Source organism: Eubalaena glacialis, chromosome 4 (genome assembly GCF_028564815.1).
Source record: "Eubalaena glacialis isolate mEubGla1 chromosome 4, mEubGla1.1.hap2.+ XY, whole genome shotgun sequence".
In the NCBI taxonomy this organism is placed as follows: Eukaryota; Metazoa; Chordata; class Mammalia; order Artiodactyla; family Balaenidae; genus Eubalaena; species Eubalaena glacialis.
The window spans coordinates 118,299,444-118,314,611 of NC_083719.1; the positions used below are offsets into that span (position 1 = coordinate 118,299,444).

Sequence of the window (15,168 nt, forward strand, 5' to 3'; positions counted from 1 at the left end):
ATCCTATCAGACCAGCCGCGGACGCTCCAGCCCCGGGATAGGTTGGCTGACGTAAGGGGCGGGGCCAAGTTTAGCCAATGCCATAAAAGCATTGCAGGTCAACTCTCACTCGGATTTCTCCGCCCTCCGTTGCGGCGGAAAAGCTGGGGCACGAAAGGCACTGTGGGTGGACTTCTGAGGTGCATTGTGGGGAGTCGCCTGTCGCTGCCGTGTTGTTGTGGATCCTCGGTCGTTGCTGGGGTTGAAACACCGCGGACGAAATGCCGGAGCGAGATAGTAAGCCTCGGGTCATCTGCCCTTTCTTACCCGCGGGACTCGGGACACTTGGCGCGTTTTTTTGGCCTCAGAATTTAAGCCGGCTGTGTGCGCGAAGGTGGAGGGGGGCCGGGAGTGTGACGCTTGGAGCCTGGCGAAGCAGTTGGGCCCCGAGCGAGGCCGGGCAGCTCCAGGCTGTCCCTCAATCTTGTCCTTGCCCCAACTCACGGCAGATGAGATTTATCTGTGAACCACCCCCAGCCCCCGTCACTTAATTTTCGGTTCCGTAAATTTATCTTTCGCGTAGTATCTTAGGTGTCATCTTCAAGAAGTCTTTGCTGATCCTCCAGCGCTGGTTTAGGGGCCCCCTCCTCTGAGCTCCCATAGCTCCTTGTATTTTCCTGCTTCAGCACTTGTTAAACTGTATTGTCAATGTCGACGTTCTTGCCTTTCTTCCTCACTAGATTGTGAGCAACTCGACAGGAAAAGACATCTGTATTGTTCACTACTAGATCCCCAACTTTTGCACAAGACCTGACTCTAAAGAGATTGATTAAATTAACATCAATTCCTTTTCTTAGGTGAGCCGTTCTCCAACCCTTTGGCACCAGATGGCCACGATGTGGACGATCCTCACTCCTTCCACCAGTGAGTGTTTTGATGTAGAACCATGGGAATGAGCTGGGTAATGAGTAAAGTGGTGGTGGTGGTGGTGAAAGAATTCTGAATGTCTTGTCAGCAAGGATGACCAAAAAATCATACCGCTTGCCTCTTTATCTTTGTGAACTTTAACTGGATCAGGCCAACTGCATAAGAATATTAGAGGGGAAATTATGGCAGGGAGAGTGCTAGTTTTTAAAAGTGATGTTTAATTACACATTATATAGGAATTAATTCTTGTAGAAAATTAAAACATCAGAATAAGGGTAATGTTGTCTTTGATAACATCCCCAGTTCCATCCCCTTTCTTAGAGGTAACCACCGTTACCTTCTTTACACTTATCTTTTTGTCCTACTCTTTTTAAATGCATTTGTATACACACATTCATATCTGAGTAAAATACATCATTGCTTTGTGAATTAAAATATTAAAATTAATCGGTGTTATATTGTCTTTATAACAACTTTGCCACCTGTGTTGGGTTTTTTTAGTAATTTATTTATTTTTGGCTGCATTGGGTCTTCGTTGCTGCGCGTGGGCTTTCTCTAGTTGCGGCAAGCGGGGGCTACTCTTCGTTGCAGTGAGCAGGCTTCTCATTGTGGTGGCTTCTCTTGTTGTGGAGCACGGGCTCTAGGCACGCAGGCTTCGGTAGTTGTGGCTCGCGGGCTCTAGAGCGCAGGCTCAGTAGTTGTGGCGCACGGGCTTAGTTGCTCTGCGGCATGTGGGATCTTCCCGGACCAGGGCTCGAACCAGTGTCCCCTGCATTGGCACCACTGTGCCACCAGGGAAGTCCCCCACCTGATGTTATTCCCTTCTCAATATCTTAGTGGTTATTTTCATGGCAGTGACAAGGACTCACTTCTTTTTTTTTTTTTTTTTTAAAGTGTATGTCTGTATTATTTTAAATTTTTATTTATTTATTTATTTATTTATGGCTGTGTTGGGTCTTCGTTTCTGTGCGAGGGCTTTCTCTAGTTGTGGCAAGCGGGGGCCACTCTTCATCGTGGTGCGCAGGCCTCTCACTATCGCGGCCTCTCTTGTTGCGGAGCACAGGCTCCAGTCGCGCAGGCTCAGTAGTTGTGGCTCACGGGCCTAGTTGCTCCGTGGCATTTGGGATCCTCCCAGACCAGGGCTCGAACCCGTGTCCCCTGCATTGGCAGGCAGATTCTCAACCACTGCGCCACCAGGGAAGCCCAAGGACTCACTTCTTGACCAAACTCTAGTCAGACTTCTCCAAGGCTTCTATTTTTGACCAGGCCTACTGAACCCAGTTTTGTTTTGTTTCGTTTTTTAATTAATTAATTAATTAATTAATTTTTGGTTGTGTTGGGTCTTCGTTGCTGCACGCGGGCTTTCTCTAGTTGCGGCGAGTGGGGGGCTACTGTTCGTTGCAATGTGTGGGCTTCTCATTGCAGTGGCTTCTCTTGTTGTGGAGCATGGGCTCTAGGCGCACAGGCTTCAGTAGTTGTGGCACGTGGGTTGAATAGTTGTGTCTCACGGGCTCTAGAGTGCAGGCTCAGTAGTTGTGGTGCACAGGCTTAATTGCTCCCTGGCATGTGGGATCTTCCCGGACCAGGGCTCAAATCCGTGTCCCCGCACTGGCAGGAGGATTCTTAACCACTGTGCCACCAGGGAAGTCCCTGAACCCATTTTTAACAAAGCATCCTGCCAAGGTATAGAGAAACCCATCAATCAATCAAGGAGATCCAATCACTCCTCTTCCCTTGATATCTAATCAAATTCCTCTTCCACTCTACCCTTGATGCCTAACCAAGTAATTCTCTATACATTCCCAATTGTCCCTGTTGTACTCAGAGTTTAGTTTCAGTCCTTCTCCCCTTTTGTAATAGTCTTGATTTCTATTACAGTAGTGTTGAATAAAGTCTTCCTTGGGGAGACCTAGCAGGATTCTTTGCTAAAACTGGGCTCAGCAGGCCAAGGAAGGGGCCTAGTCAGAAGAGGGCTCAAAGGAACCTTACTAAAATTTGGTCAAAGAGTGAGACATTGTCACTGTACCAGATAAAATTACGTCTTGTACTATCAGTGCTGTCTTTCCCATATTTGGGAAACACTTTCACAGTTTAGTTAGTTAATCTCCAATAATGGATGCTTAGGGTTTATGTTGTTCTCAAGTTTTTATTATTTTCAAAACTGTAATTGAACCTCTTTTACAGGCCTTCTTATACATATATGCCAGTAATTGGCCAGGTTAAATACAGATGAACGGAGTTGCTTGGTTATAGGATAGTACACATTTAAAATTTAAGATAGATACTGCCAAATTGCCCTCCAAATTGTTTATACTGATTTATATTACCATCAGCGATATATGAGAGTATCCACTTCCCAAATTCTCACTCATTGTTTTTTTTTTAATTTAATTTTATTTTATTTTTTACATTTATTTTTGGCTGCTTTGGGTCTGTTGCTGCGCACGGGCTTTCTGTAGTTGTGGCGAGCGGCGGCTACTCTTCATTGCAGTGCGCGGGCTTCTCATTGCGGTGGCTTCTCTTGTTGAGGAGCACGGGCTCTAGGCGCACAGGCTTCAGTACTTGTGGCGCACGGGCTCAGTAGTTGTCGTGCATGGGCCTAGTTGCTCCATGGCATGTGGGATCTTCCCGGACGAGGGATTGAACCCATGTCCCCTGCACTGACAGGCGGATTCTTAACCACTGAGCCACCAGGGAAGTCCCTCTCACTCATTCTTTTTTTCTAATTTTTAAAAAATTAGTTTATTTTTGGCTGCGTTGGGTCTTGGTTGCTGTGTGTGGGCTTTCTCTAGTTGCGGCGAGCAGGGGCTACTCTTCGTTGTGGTGCGTGGGCTTCTCATTGCGGTGGCTTCTCTTGTTGCACAGCATGGGCTCTAAGCGCACGGGCTTTAGTAGTTGTGGCATGCGGGCTCAGTAGTTGTGGCCAGTGGGCTCTAGAGCACAGGCTCAGTAGTTGTGGTGCACGGGCTTAGTTGCTGTGCAGCATGTGGGATCTTCCCGGCCCAGGGCTCGAACCCATGTCCCCTGCATTGGCAGGCAGATTCTTAACCACTGTGCCACCAGGGAAGTCCCAGCGTCTCACTCATTCTTGATTTATCAAACTTTTTTTTTTTTTTAACTGAACTCTTTTTTTTTTTTTTTTTTAATTATTATTTACTTATTTATTTTTGGCTGTGTTGGATCTTCGTTTCTGTGCGAGGGCTTTCTCCAGTTGCGGCAAGCAGGGGCCACTCTTCATCGCGGTGCGCAGGCCTCTCACTATCGTGGCCTCTCTTGTTGCGGAGCACAGGCTCCAAACACACAGGCTCAGTAGTTGTGGCTCACGGGCCTAGTTGCTCCGCGGCATGTGGGATCTTCCCAGACCAGGGCTCGAACCCGTGTCCCCTGCATCGGCAGGCAGATTCTCAACCACTGCGCCACCAGGGAAGCCCCCAAACTTTTTTTTTTAGTAGCCGCGAGCAGTGGCTACTCTTTGTTGCAGTGCGCAGGATTCTCATTGCGGTGGCTTCTCTTGTTGCAGAGGACGGGCTCTAGGTGCGCGGGCTTCAGTAGTTGTGGCACATGGGCTCAGTAGTTGTGGCTCGCGGGCTCTAGAGTGCAGGCTCAGTAGTTGTGGCACACGGGCTTAGTTGCTCCGCGACATGTGGGATCTTCCCGGACCGGGGCTCGAACTCGTGTTCCCTGCATTGGCAGGTGGATTCTTAACCACTGTGCCACCAGGGAAGTCCGATTTATCAAACTTTTTAATCGTTAACACTCTGATGCATTAAAAGTGGCATGTTCTTTGTTTTAATTTGTATTTCACTGATTTCTAGTAAAGTGAACCATATTTTTTACATACTCCTTTTCCAATTCTTACTGGGTACTAATTTTTAAAATTTTCGCCCTCTAGATCAAAACTCACTAATGAAGACTTCAGGAAACTTCTCATGACCCCAAGGGCTGCACCTACTTCTGCACCACCCTCTAAGTCACGTCACCATGAGTAAGTTCTGGGATGATCCAATCTGTTTCCCATCTCCTTCCTATGGAAAATTTATTGAACTAGATATCTTAGGAACTGGGAAGCTAGTTCTCTTTTGAGGTCCATGGTTCTGGTTCTCTGCCTTTTGAGATTGAAGCTCCAGGAAAGACTGGGATGCTGTATGGATCTCGTTTTTTTTTAAATATTTATTTATTTATTTGGCTGTGCCGGGTCTTATTTGTGGCACGCGGGATCTTTTAGTTGCTGCATGCAGGATTTTTAGTTGTGGCGTGTGAACTCTTAGTTGCGGCATGTGGGATCTAGTTCCTTGACCAGGGATTGAACCTGGGCCCCCTGCATTGGGAGCATGGAGTCTTAGCCACTGGACCACCGGGGAAGTCCCATGGGGATCTCATTTTTTCTCAGAGTATGTTCCATGGACCATTTGTACTAGAGTTGCTGCTGGTGCTTAAATAAGTAGATTTCTGGGTCCATTCCAGCCCCACTGACTCAGATTCTAGGGCAGATATTTGGGGATATATAATTTTAATAGTCCTTCAGGTGGTTGTGATGCTTTCTAAAGCTTGAGAACCACTCACCTACAAATACTGACATGGATCTCTGCCTGATTGAAACTGGTCAGCTATTGCTTTGGTCAGTATTCTAAGCCTTTCTTCAGTCCTCAAAGCTACTTCTTGGGGTTTCTGGGGCTGTGGCAATATTTCACAATCAGTGAATTTCTTTCTTTCCTAGGATGCCAAGGGAGTACAATGAGGATGAAGATCCAGCTGCACGAAGGAGAAAAAAAAAAAGGTAAAGGAAGGATGGAGGAGTGTTGGGTTTTATGGTGGATAGTGTTCGGGGAAAAGGAGTAGGGGCTAGTTATGAGGCAAGAGACTGAGGTTTTCCTTTCTCGTCTTGAGATTCTCTGCTTTCATAGTGGAGAGGAATGATATTTAGAATGGTCGTTTAGGGCTTTGGAGTCAGCTTGTGGTGTTTTAATCTCATCTTTACCAGTTTCTAGCTGGATGCCGTGGGCATTTTGCTTAACCTCTCTAATCCTCAATATTCTCATGGGTAGAATCAAGATAGTGATAATAACTTTTATCAGGTTGTCATGAGGATCAACTGTGATAGTCCATGTAAACACTTAGTACCAGTGCCTGGCATATAGTAACCACCCAGTTAATTTTGGCTGCCGTCATTATCATTGTCATTGCTATTATTTATATGATACTAAGCTTCCTAGACCTGGTACTTTGCTTTTTTCTCTCTTCTTGAGGAGGACTGGCAAGGAATGACATATTTTCAGGTGAAATTTGGAACGTGATAAAAATTCAGAGACTTCCTGGTTGCCGTATGGAAAAGTCTCATACTTGTAGAGACTCGGTGATGTAGAGTTAGGTGACATCAAAGGATTCTGAAGTGACAGATGGAGTATACTATGGTGGCATTAGAACAGTGTATCTGTGAGCTGGAAGATGCTGTAGTTCTGCTTTTGAGGAATATCAAGAGGTGGCCAGCAGTTCTATGAGGACATATACGAGCTTTCAGCATAGAGAGTTGGGTGAAGGTGTAGGGAAACAGGCAGGAACAGTTCTGCTGAGCCTTACACATTTGCCTTTCCCTGGTCACAGTTATTATGCCAAACTTCGCCAACAAGAAATTGAGAGAGAAAGAGAACTAGCAGAGAAGTACCGGGACCGTGCCAAGGAACGGCGGGATGGAGTGAACAAAGATTATGAGGAAACTGAGCTGATCAGCACCACAGCTAACTACAGGGCTGTGGGCCCCACTGCTGAGGCGTGAGTACCGAGTGGGCCAGGGCATGGTTCCCTCAGCATTGCAAAGTCATACAATGGCAGTATGAATTCTTCCTCACATTTTCCTTGCTCTGGAAAGCCATTTCCCCATGCCAAGCCATTTCAAGAGGCACTTGCCACCCACAAAGGATGGTTCTTATGTGGCCTCTTTCATTCTACAGGGACAAATCAGCTGCAGAGAAGAGAAGACAGTTGATCCAGGAGTCCAAATTTTTGGGTGGTGACATGGAACACACCCATTTGGTGAAAGGCTTGGATTTTGCTCTGCTTCAGAAGGTGAGCCTTGGTTGGTAGATGGAGAGTAATACTAGCATGCTGAATGCTCTTATAAGTGCCTTTTGGGGTGAGGAGGGAGACTGCTGTTAGTTCAGACCATGTAGAAGAACTAACGGTGCCCCCTCTGTAGGACTAATTGCTATTCATCCTTCAAGTCTCGGCCTCAGTTTTATCTTCTTGGGGAAACAAACCTTCCCTGATCACCTGGGTATTGTTAAGTCTCCCCACTCCTCACCTCCCACTACCTGCACCCTTACATAACTCTTCTGTTTTACTTACAGCAGTTATCACACTTTGTTGTTTAATTGTTTAATTTGTCTGTCTCTCTTTTTATAAGCTCCATTAGGGCAAGGACTATATTGTCTTGTTCAGTATTGAGTTCTTAGTTCCTGGCACAGTGTGGTATAATGGTGTTCAGTAAGGATATGTAAAGTGAATATAAATGTCTAAACCTTAATTGCTTTCCTGTTAGGTACGAGCTGAAATTGCCAGCAAAGAGAAAGAGGAGGAAGAACTGATGGAAAAGCCCCAGAAGGAAACCAAGTAAGTAAACATCAGGGAGAGCTTGAGAGTTTAGAAAGATGGGGCCAAAGTAGGAACACATTCAGCAAAAATGTTCTTTTTGCCTTTTCAGGAAAGATGAGGATCCTGAAAATAAAATTGAATTTAAAACACGTTTGGGTGAGTACAGAATTTCTACACTAGTGGCTCTGCATTCCAGGGGAATTGTAAGGAATTTAGTGCTCTGGACGGAATATGCTTCCTCTTTCCCTCAACGTACTTTTATCTCTTTTTTGTCCCCAAACCAGCTAGTTCCCACAAAATACTGTGATAGAACTCAGATGTAGACTTAGTTGTTTCATATATATTACTAATGTCCCCTCAGTTAGGTTGGAAGCTCTTTCAGATTTGGGCTTATCCATTAAGGGAGGTAGCATGGTTGATGATTAAAAACTCAGAATTCAGAAACCTGCATTTGAATCCTGTAATGAAATCACACTAAGCATGTGATTTTGGGTGCAACCAACTTAACTTCTCAGCTCCTGTTTGTCCACTTGCAAAAATGGGGTTAACGTTCACCTCATGGGATTACTGGGACGAAGAGAAATAATACATGCAACGTGCCTATCACACTGAGCATATAGTAGAGCTATTTTTTCCCATCTTCATCAGTATTACCTTAAACTTCATCCTTCTTCCTCACAGGGCCTAATACAATGCTAGGCACATAGTGCCATTGAGAAGGCAATGTAGGAAGGGTGGATAAGAGCTCAGGCTTTGGAGTTAAACGGCCGGAGTCCCATTCTTTGTTCTGTCGCTTAGTAGCTATAGGACTTGCAATAGTCATATGACTTAAGTGGTACTAAATCACTTACTTCTCAGCCTTAGTGTTCTTATCAGCTAAAAGGAGATAATAATGACCACCTCACAGGGCTGTTGTGAAGACTGAATGAAGCAAAGCATGCATAACACTTGGCATGGTGGCTGGCACAGAGTAACCACTTAGTAAACGGAGGCTGTTATTGTAGAAGTTTCTCACTGGCTACTTGCTGCTCTTTCTCTTTTTGTAGGCCGAAATGTTTACCGCATGCTCTTCAAGAGCAAAGCATATGAGCGGAATGAGCTGTTTCTTCCAGGCCGCATGGCCTATGTGGTAGACCTGGATGACGAGTATGCTGACACTGACATCCCCACTACTCTTATCCGCAGCAAAGCTGATTGCCCCACCATGGAGGTGAGTGACCCAGGTCCCGAGAGCCTGCTATGTGAGCCTCAAACCCGGGAATCAGCTTCACTTCTGCCCTGAGCCTCATCTACCACATTTAACCAAGTCCTGTCCATCTTTTAACCTCCTAAATCTCAGTTGAATCCATTCACTTTTCTCTATCTCCACCAATAACACAATAACATTCCAGTCTAAGCCATCGTCTCTTGGGACTTCCCTAGTGATCCAGTGGTTAAGACTCCGTACTTCCAATGCAGGGAGCATGGGTTCGATTCCTGGTTGGGGAACTAAGATCCCACATCCTGTGCGGCATGGCCAAAAAAAAAAAAACAAAACCATCATCTCTTGCTGGAACTATTAAAAGGGGCTCCTAGTTGGTTTCCCCACTTCCACTCTGGTTCCCTTCCAATATTCTATTTATTTTTAGTATCATTGAGATGTAATTCACATACCAAACAGTTCACCCCTTTAAAGTGTACAGTTCAGTGGCTTTTAGTATTTTCATAGAATTGTACAACCGGCATCAGAATCAATTTTAAAACATTTTCATCACCCCAAAAAGAAACCCTGTACTCTTTAGCCATTACCACTCCCCACATCTTTCTGTCCCCTTTTCCATTATCATTTTTACACATGGCCAGAGTGATCATTTAACAACATGACTTTTTCTCATCATGGTTTAGAAGCTTTTTTTTTTTTTTTTCTGCCTTCACTACTGTCATTTTTTTTTTTTTAAGACAATTTTTTAGAGCAGTTTAAAGTTCACAGCAGGGCTTCCCTGGTGGCGCAGTAGTTAAGAATCCGCCTGCCAATGCAGGAGACACGGGTTCGAGCCCTGGTCCGGGAAAATCCCACATGCCGCGGAGCAGCTAAGCCCGTGCGCCACAACTACTGAGCCTGCGCTCTCGACCCCACAAGCCACAACTACTGAAGCCCACGTGCCTAGAGCCCGTGCTCCGCAACAAGAGAAGCCACCACAAAGAGAAGCTCACGCACCGCGACGAAGAGTAGCCCCCACTTGCCACAACTAGAGAAAGCCTGCGCACAGCAACAAAGACCCAGTGCAGCCAGAAATTAGTAAATAAATTAAAAAAAAGAGTTCACAGCAAAATTGAGAGGAAGGTACAGAGATTTCCCATATGCGCCCTGCCCCCGGTTTAGAAGCTTTTGATGGTTTCTTTATTTTTAAAAAATATTTATTTATTTTAATTTTGGCTGCATCGGGTCTTAGTTTTGCGGGATCTTTTTTGCAGTGCACGGGCTCTATAGTTGTGGCTCACGTGCTCAGTAGTTGCGGCGCAGGGGCTTAGTTGTTCCGCAGCATGTGGGATCTTACTTCCCCGACCAGGGATAGAACCCGTGTTCCCTGCATTGGAAGGTGGATTCTTAACCACTGGACCACCAGGGAAGTCCCTTGATGGTTTCTTAGTGTTAGGATAAAGACCAAAATCTTTTTTTTTTTTTTTAAATTAATTAATTAATTTTTGGCTGCATTGGGTCTTCGTTGCTGCGCGCAGGCTTTCTCTAGTTGCGGTGAGCGGGGGCTACTCTTTGTTGTGGTGCCCGGGCTTTTCATTGCAGTGGCTTCTCTTGCTGCGGGGCACAGGCTCTAGGCGCGCGGGCTTCAGTAGTTGTGGCTCGTGGGCTCCAGAGCGCAGGCTCAGTAGTTGCGGCGCACGGGCTTAGCTGCTCCGCGGCATGTGGGATCTTCCCTGACCAGGGCTCAAACCCGTGTCCCCTGCATTGGCAGGCAGATTCTCAACCACTGCGCCACCAGGGAAGCCTAAGGCCAAAATCTGTATCATGGCTTATGAGGCTCTGTAACTCCTGGCCTCTCCAGCCTCTTTCTACCATGCTTCCCAGTTTGTTCTCCAGTCATCCTGGCTTTCTTGAATGTAGTAGATTCACTTATGACCCAGGCCTTTGTATGCTGTTTCATCTGTCTGGAATATCCTTTTACAACACCTCCTTTCCCTGTCTTCACCTTAATTCTCACTTATCCTTTAATTTGTTAATTTGTTAAGTAAATGAATGAGTAAATGAAGAGAGTCCTGCTCAGTGGGATAACATTCTTGCTCCTTGGGGGTTTTCAGGCCCAGACCACACTGACCACAAATGACATTGTCATCAGCAAGCTCACCCAGATCCTTTCCTACCTGAGGCAGGGTACCCGCAACAAGAAGCTCAAAAAGAAAGATAAAGGTAATCTGGAGAGTTAGGGAGAGAAACCTTACCCCTGGAGGGGCATCTGAGATGGAACCAAGGTCTCCTGGAGCTTCCAGAACATTGGGAGGCTCCTGGGGACCAGAGAAAAATGGGAGCAGTGGAGCATTAGCAAGGGATGGTTACATCCAGGTTCTGTCTGCGTGACCCACCCAGGAAGCAGTGGTCAGTTTTGAGGCTTGAGGAGGGGGAGTATGGGGTAGCTTTTGTTGTCCCATTTTTTAAACAGAAGATGTTTAAAAGGGCACTGAGAACTGAAGAGCATGGTGAGGCTGAGTGGGAAATAACTCAGGAGTGTCTTCCTCACTCCTCTCTTTATGTTACAGGGAAAATGGAAGAGAAGAAACCCCCTGAGGCTGACATGAAGTATGTATCCTAGCCCCTGCCCCCTGATCTAAGGGAGGAAGGGCCTCTGGGTTTCCTGTCTTTGGCATTTCGGGGAAGCCTTGGTGTGAGAATCTGGAGAAATGGCCGGGGGAAATGGAAGTTTGTGTGACTTTGTCATCTAGGGATCTCTGTTTTCCTAGTATATTTGAAGACATTGGGGATTATGTGCCCTCCACAACCAAGACACCTCGAGACAAGGAGCGGGAGAGATACCGGGAACGGGAGCGTGATCGGGAGAGAGACAGAGACCGTGACAGAGAGCGAGAACGCGATCGAGAGCGGGAGCGGGACCGAGAGAGAGAAGAAGAGAAGAAGAGGCACAGCTACTTTGAGAAGCCAAAAGTGGACGATGAGGTGAGATGTAGTCCTGGGCACTAGGTGGAGGAGCTGCCCATCTCTGTGGCTGCCCAGCCAGGTACAGAACCCCTCTGCTATATAGGTGGCTCATGGCTCCACAGCAGCAACTGGGTCAATTAATCCAGGGTAGGAACCATCCTGGAAATGGGGGCAGGGGGTAGGGTAGGGAATTGATTCAAACTTGAGGGAGATATGAGTGGACATCCCTCCTGGTGACACTCACTTCAGTTTCTGTTTTCTTTCCAGCCCATGGATGTTGACAAAGGTGAGTTTTACCCGTGGCATCTTGCATTGGCTCTGGCAGTGCTGCTTTCCTCTGGGCTGAGAGTCTGACCCAGAACTCAGAGTTGCCAAGGGTGGGACTGGGGGACTTCCTAGTTCTGGGTTCTCGGAAGATCCATGTCTTGCTTTATGGAATAGACAGAAGATGAGTCTGGAGTTCTGTCTGTCTTCCTGGGCAAGGGCAGGGCATATTTGCTCTGTTTGATATAATTCTCCCAGCTGTGGGGTTCTGAGGACGTGGGGCAGGTTGAGTGGACAGTATTCTGGGCACACTAGTGCATCTCAAGCAGAGTAGCCCATTTTGAATTGGAATTTGATTAAAACTTTTTTAGCTAAAGGGTTCTGTTGCTTAAAAAATGTTGTTGTGAAAGGCACAGGTGGGAAGTGTGTTGTGGGGAAGAGGTTGTAAGTTCCTTATTTCAAAGTCTGAACAGAGTTCTCTTTCACCCAGGACCCGGATCTGCCAAGGAGCTGATCAAGTCGATCAATGAAAAGTTTGCTGGATCTGCTGGCTGGGAAGGCACTGAATCATATCCTTTATTTCAGCGTGTTCATTCCAACTCCACCTGCCTCCCTGCTTCCCCACAACCTCCCCGCCCCCATCTTGCTCTTTCCCTTTTGTGCTGAATTTTGATAAGGATGAAGTCATGACTTTCCCCTTTCTCAGAGGACTCATTCACGTTCACAGCCCTCTCCTTAGAGTTTTCATGTTGGGGCTTCTAGCCCTTGGCCCTTCCTGCTTGAAGTTTTTCTGCTATTGGTAGAATTATTTTCTTTAACATAGCATATGCTGAAGAAGCCAGAGGACAAGAAGCAGCTGGGCGATTTCTTTGGCATGTCCAACAGCTATGCTGAGTGCTACCCAGCCACGTACGTGAGACTCTGTTAAAGAAGGGAGGCTGGGATGATTGCAGAACAAGGTCGACGGGGAGGGGGAGTGAGGTGGAAATTTGATTTGTTGGGACCCAGGGGTACTTCTTACTGGATAAAGTATTCTTTTAGGCTCTGAGTGGGAGGCCTAGGAGGGATGGTTGTTCCTAGGCATATAGCCTCTTAGTGGGTAGGTTTCTGCATGAACCATAGGAGTCTGGGTCTGCACCATCTCTTTAACTGTTGTTTCTCTTTAGGATGGATGACATGGCTGTGGACAGTGACGAGGAGGTGGATTATAGCAAGATGGACCAGGTGTGGAGCTGGAAGGATGGGTGGGGACAGTTACTCTTTAGCGCATATCCCCTTCCCTCCTCCCAAATGATCTGTTTCATTTCCTGGGCCTCATCTTCCTTCAGCTGCAGCAATAGGAGCAGCAGCATTGTGGGGTCGTGGGCAGCTTAACTGTTTTAAAGCGTCTGTACAAAGTCAAATGAGATAGGGCCATAAATATATTTCTTTTTATTTTCTGTAAAGTGCCAGGCTTTGATTTCCATCCTAGGGAGTAAGCAGGCCTTTAGTGCACATGTAGAAAGGGAAGAAGGAATTTCAGTTTTTAGAAAATAACTGGAAAACAAACAAACAAACTGAGTTTTATTATAGCCAGGATTGGCATTTTCCTCTAAGCCTTAAAACAAAAACAAACAAAAACACCAACAAACACTAACACCATTAAGGGTGAAGAAGTGTCATCTACTTTTCCTTGTTTTCTCTGTACTGCAATGCTTAATAGCATGGTTTAATTCTATCTTGGAGCCTTGCTTAACCCTGGCTCTGCCAGGTATTGGTTTTGTGACCAAGCCAACTTATTTTACTGCTTTTTCCTCAGTTTCCTCATTAGAAAAATGGAGAGATCTATAGTTCTCTCTTAATAGAGTTTTTGAGAGAATTAAATAAGATACATGTTTAGTGTTCAGAATGATGCCTGGCACATAGTAAGTACACAGTTAACATTTATTATTGTTTATTAGGGTAGGATTTATGAATGATAAAACCTGGGATTATGGGAGAGCCTGGCTTTAATCAAGGGCTAAAATTTCCTTTCCACTGACATCTCTTCCTTCCCCGCCCCCCATTCTGTCCTGCAACAGGGTAACAAGAAAGGCCCTTTAGGCCGCTGGGACTTTGATACCCAGGAGGAATACAGCGAGTATATGAACAACAAGGAGGCTTTGCCCAAGTGAGTCTTGGTACTAAATACAGCCAAGAGTGAGGAGAGGGATGGTGGTGGGGGTGGACTAGCGCACAGCGGGTTAGAGGGTGTAGTCTGGCTGAAACATTCTGAAATCGGTTCTCTGCTCACCGGGTCTCCTGGGAACACCTTGCTACTGCTATTCAACCTCGGATGCCTTCTTCCCTCAGCTGCCCTTTTTTTCCCTCAGGGCTGCATTTCAATATGGCATCAAGATGTCTGAAGGGCGTAAAACCAGGCGCTTTAAGGAAACCAATGACAAAGCAGAGCTTGATCGCCAATGGAAAAAGATTAGTGCAGTAAGTGGGACTGGTTCTGGGTGGGAGGGCTTCAGCTGGGAGGAGATACTGGCCCACAGATTCAGGAACAGGGAGGGGGTCGGAGAGCCATAGAAGTAGGAGAGAGGTCAGCCTTGGGTCTCAGGTGAGCTTAGACTGGCAGCATAACCATCAACTATAACTGTTCTTTTTGCAGATCATTGAGAAGAGGAAGAAGATGGAAGCCGATGGGTGAGCAGCATTATTCTTCCTCTGTGAGACTGGTGAGAATTGCTTAGCGTATTGATCTTATGCTCATTTCTCTTTCTATTGCAGGGTTGAAGTGAAAAGACCAAAATACTAATCTCTGGTTCCAGCCCCAAGAATAATCTCCACAAGGATGTGCTCTCCACTGCTCGCTTTCTACAATTCCAAAAATGTTGCACGATGTTTTTTTTTTTGTGAATGTATATAAAATTTCATTGTATAATCTTTTGGTTCCATTAAAATTGGTTAACCTGCTGTCTTATCTTCTCTATGTTGAGGGCCCATATGCACCAAGAGGGCTACTAATTCCATATACATGTGATTGTGTAAAAATCACATGGAGAAAGTCAGCTCAGTCCTTTCCTGAGCTGTGGCTCTAGATTCCTAAGCAGGATATGTACTAGCCAGGGTGCCCAGTGGAGGAGGGAAGAATGACCCTCACTGTCAGGCAAGAGGTGTATAGAGAAACATAAGGATGATTGGTCTTAAATATCAGACTCATCTGGGCCCATCCGGGGACCTAGTCTTAGGGCAGAGGTTCCCTGGGAATTAGGGTCAGCCCAGTGGGCTGCCAGTCT

General features: G+C 46.2%; 1 protein-coding gene across 2 annotated transcripts; it reads left to right on the forward strand.

The window, feature by feature from the left end:
* Positions 1–156: 156 nt before the first annotated feature.
* IK (IK cytokine) lies at positions 157–14,845 on the forward strand. 2 transcript variants are annotated; one of them, XM_061188254.1, is made up of 20 exons: positions 157–276; positions 837–903; positions 4,799–4,891; positions 5,624–5,683; positions 6,508–6,675; positions 6,855–6,969; positions 7,442–7,512; positions 7,604–7,650; positions 8,541–8,704; positions 10,789–10,897; positions 11,245–11,284; positions 11,446–11,659; positions 11,909–11,927; positions 12,396–12,474; positions 12,734–12,814; positions 13,072–13,129; positions 13,966–14,054; positions 14,257–14,365; positions 14,541–14,575; positions 14,660–14,845. In XM_061188254.1, exons 1-20 carry the CDS (start codon positions 261–263, stop codon positions 14,685–14,687), a joined length of 1,662 nt encoding a protein of 553 aa, XP_061044237.1. In that variant the 5' UTR covers positions 157–260; the 3' UTR covers positions 14,688–14,845. The 2 variants fall into 2 exon arrangements, with proteins under 2 accessions (XP_061044237.1, XP_061044238.1); XM_061188255.1 differs by lacking the exons at positions 157–276; positions 837–903 and having other exon boundaries at positions 4,802–4,891; positions 5,624–5,682; positions 6,506–6,675.
* The last annotated feature ends 323 nt before the right edge of the window (positions 14,846–15,168 follow it).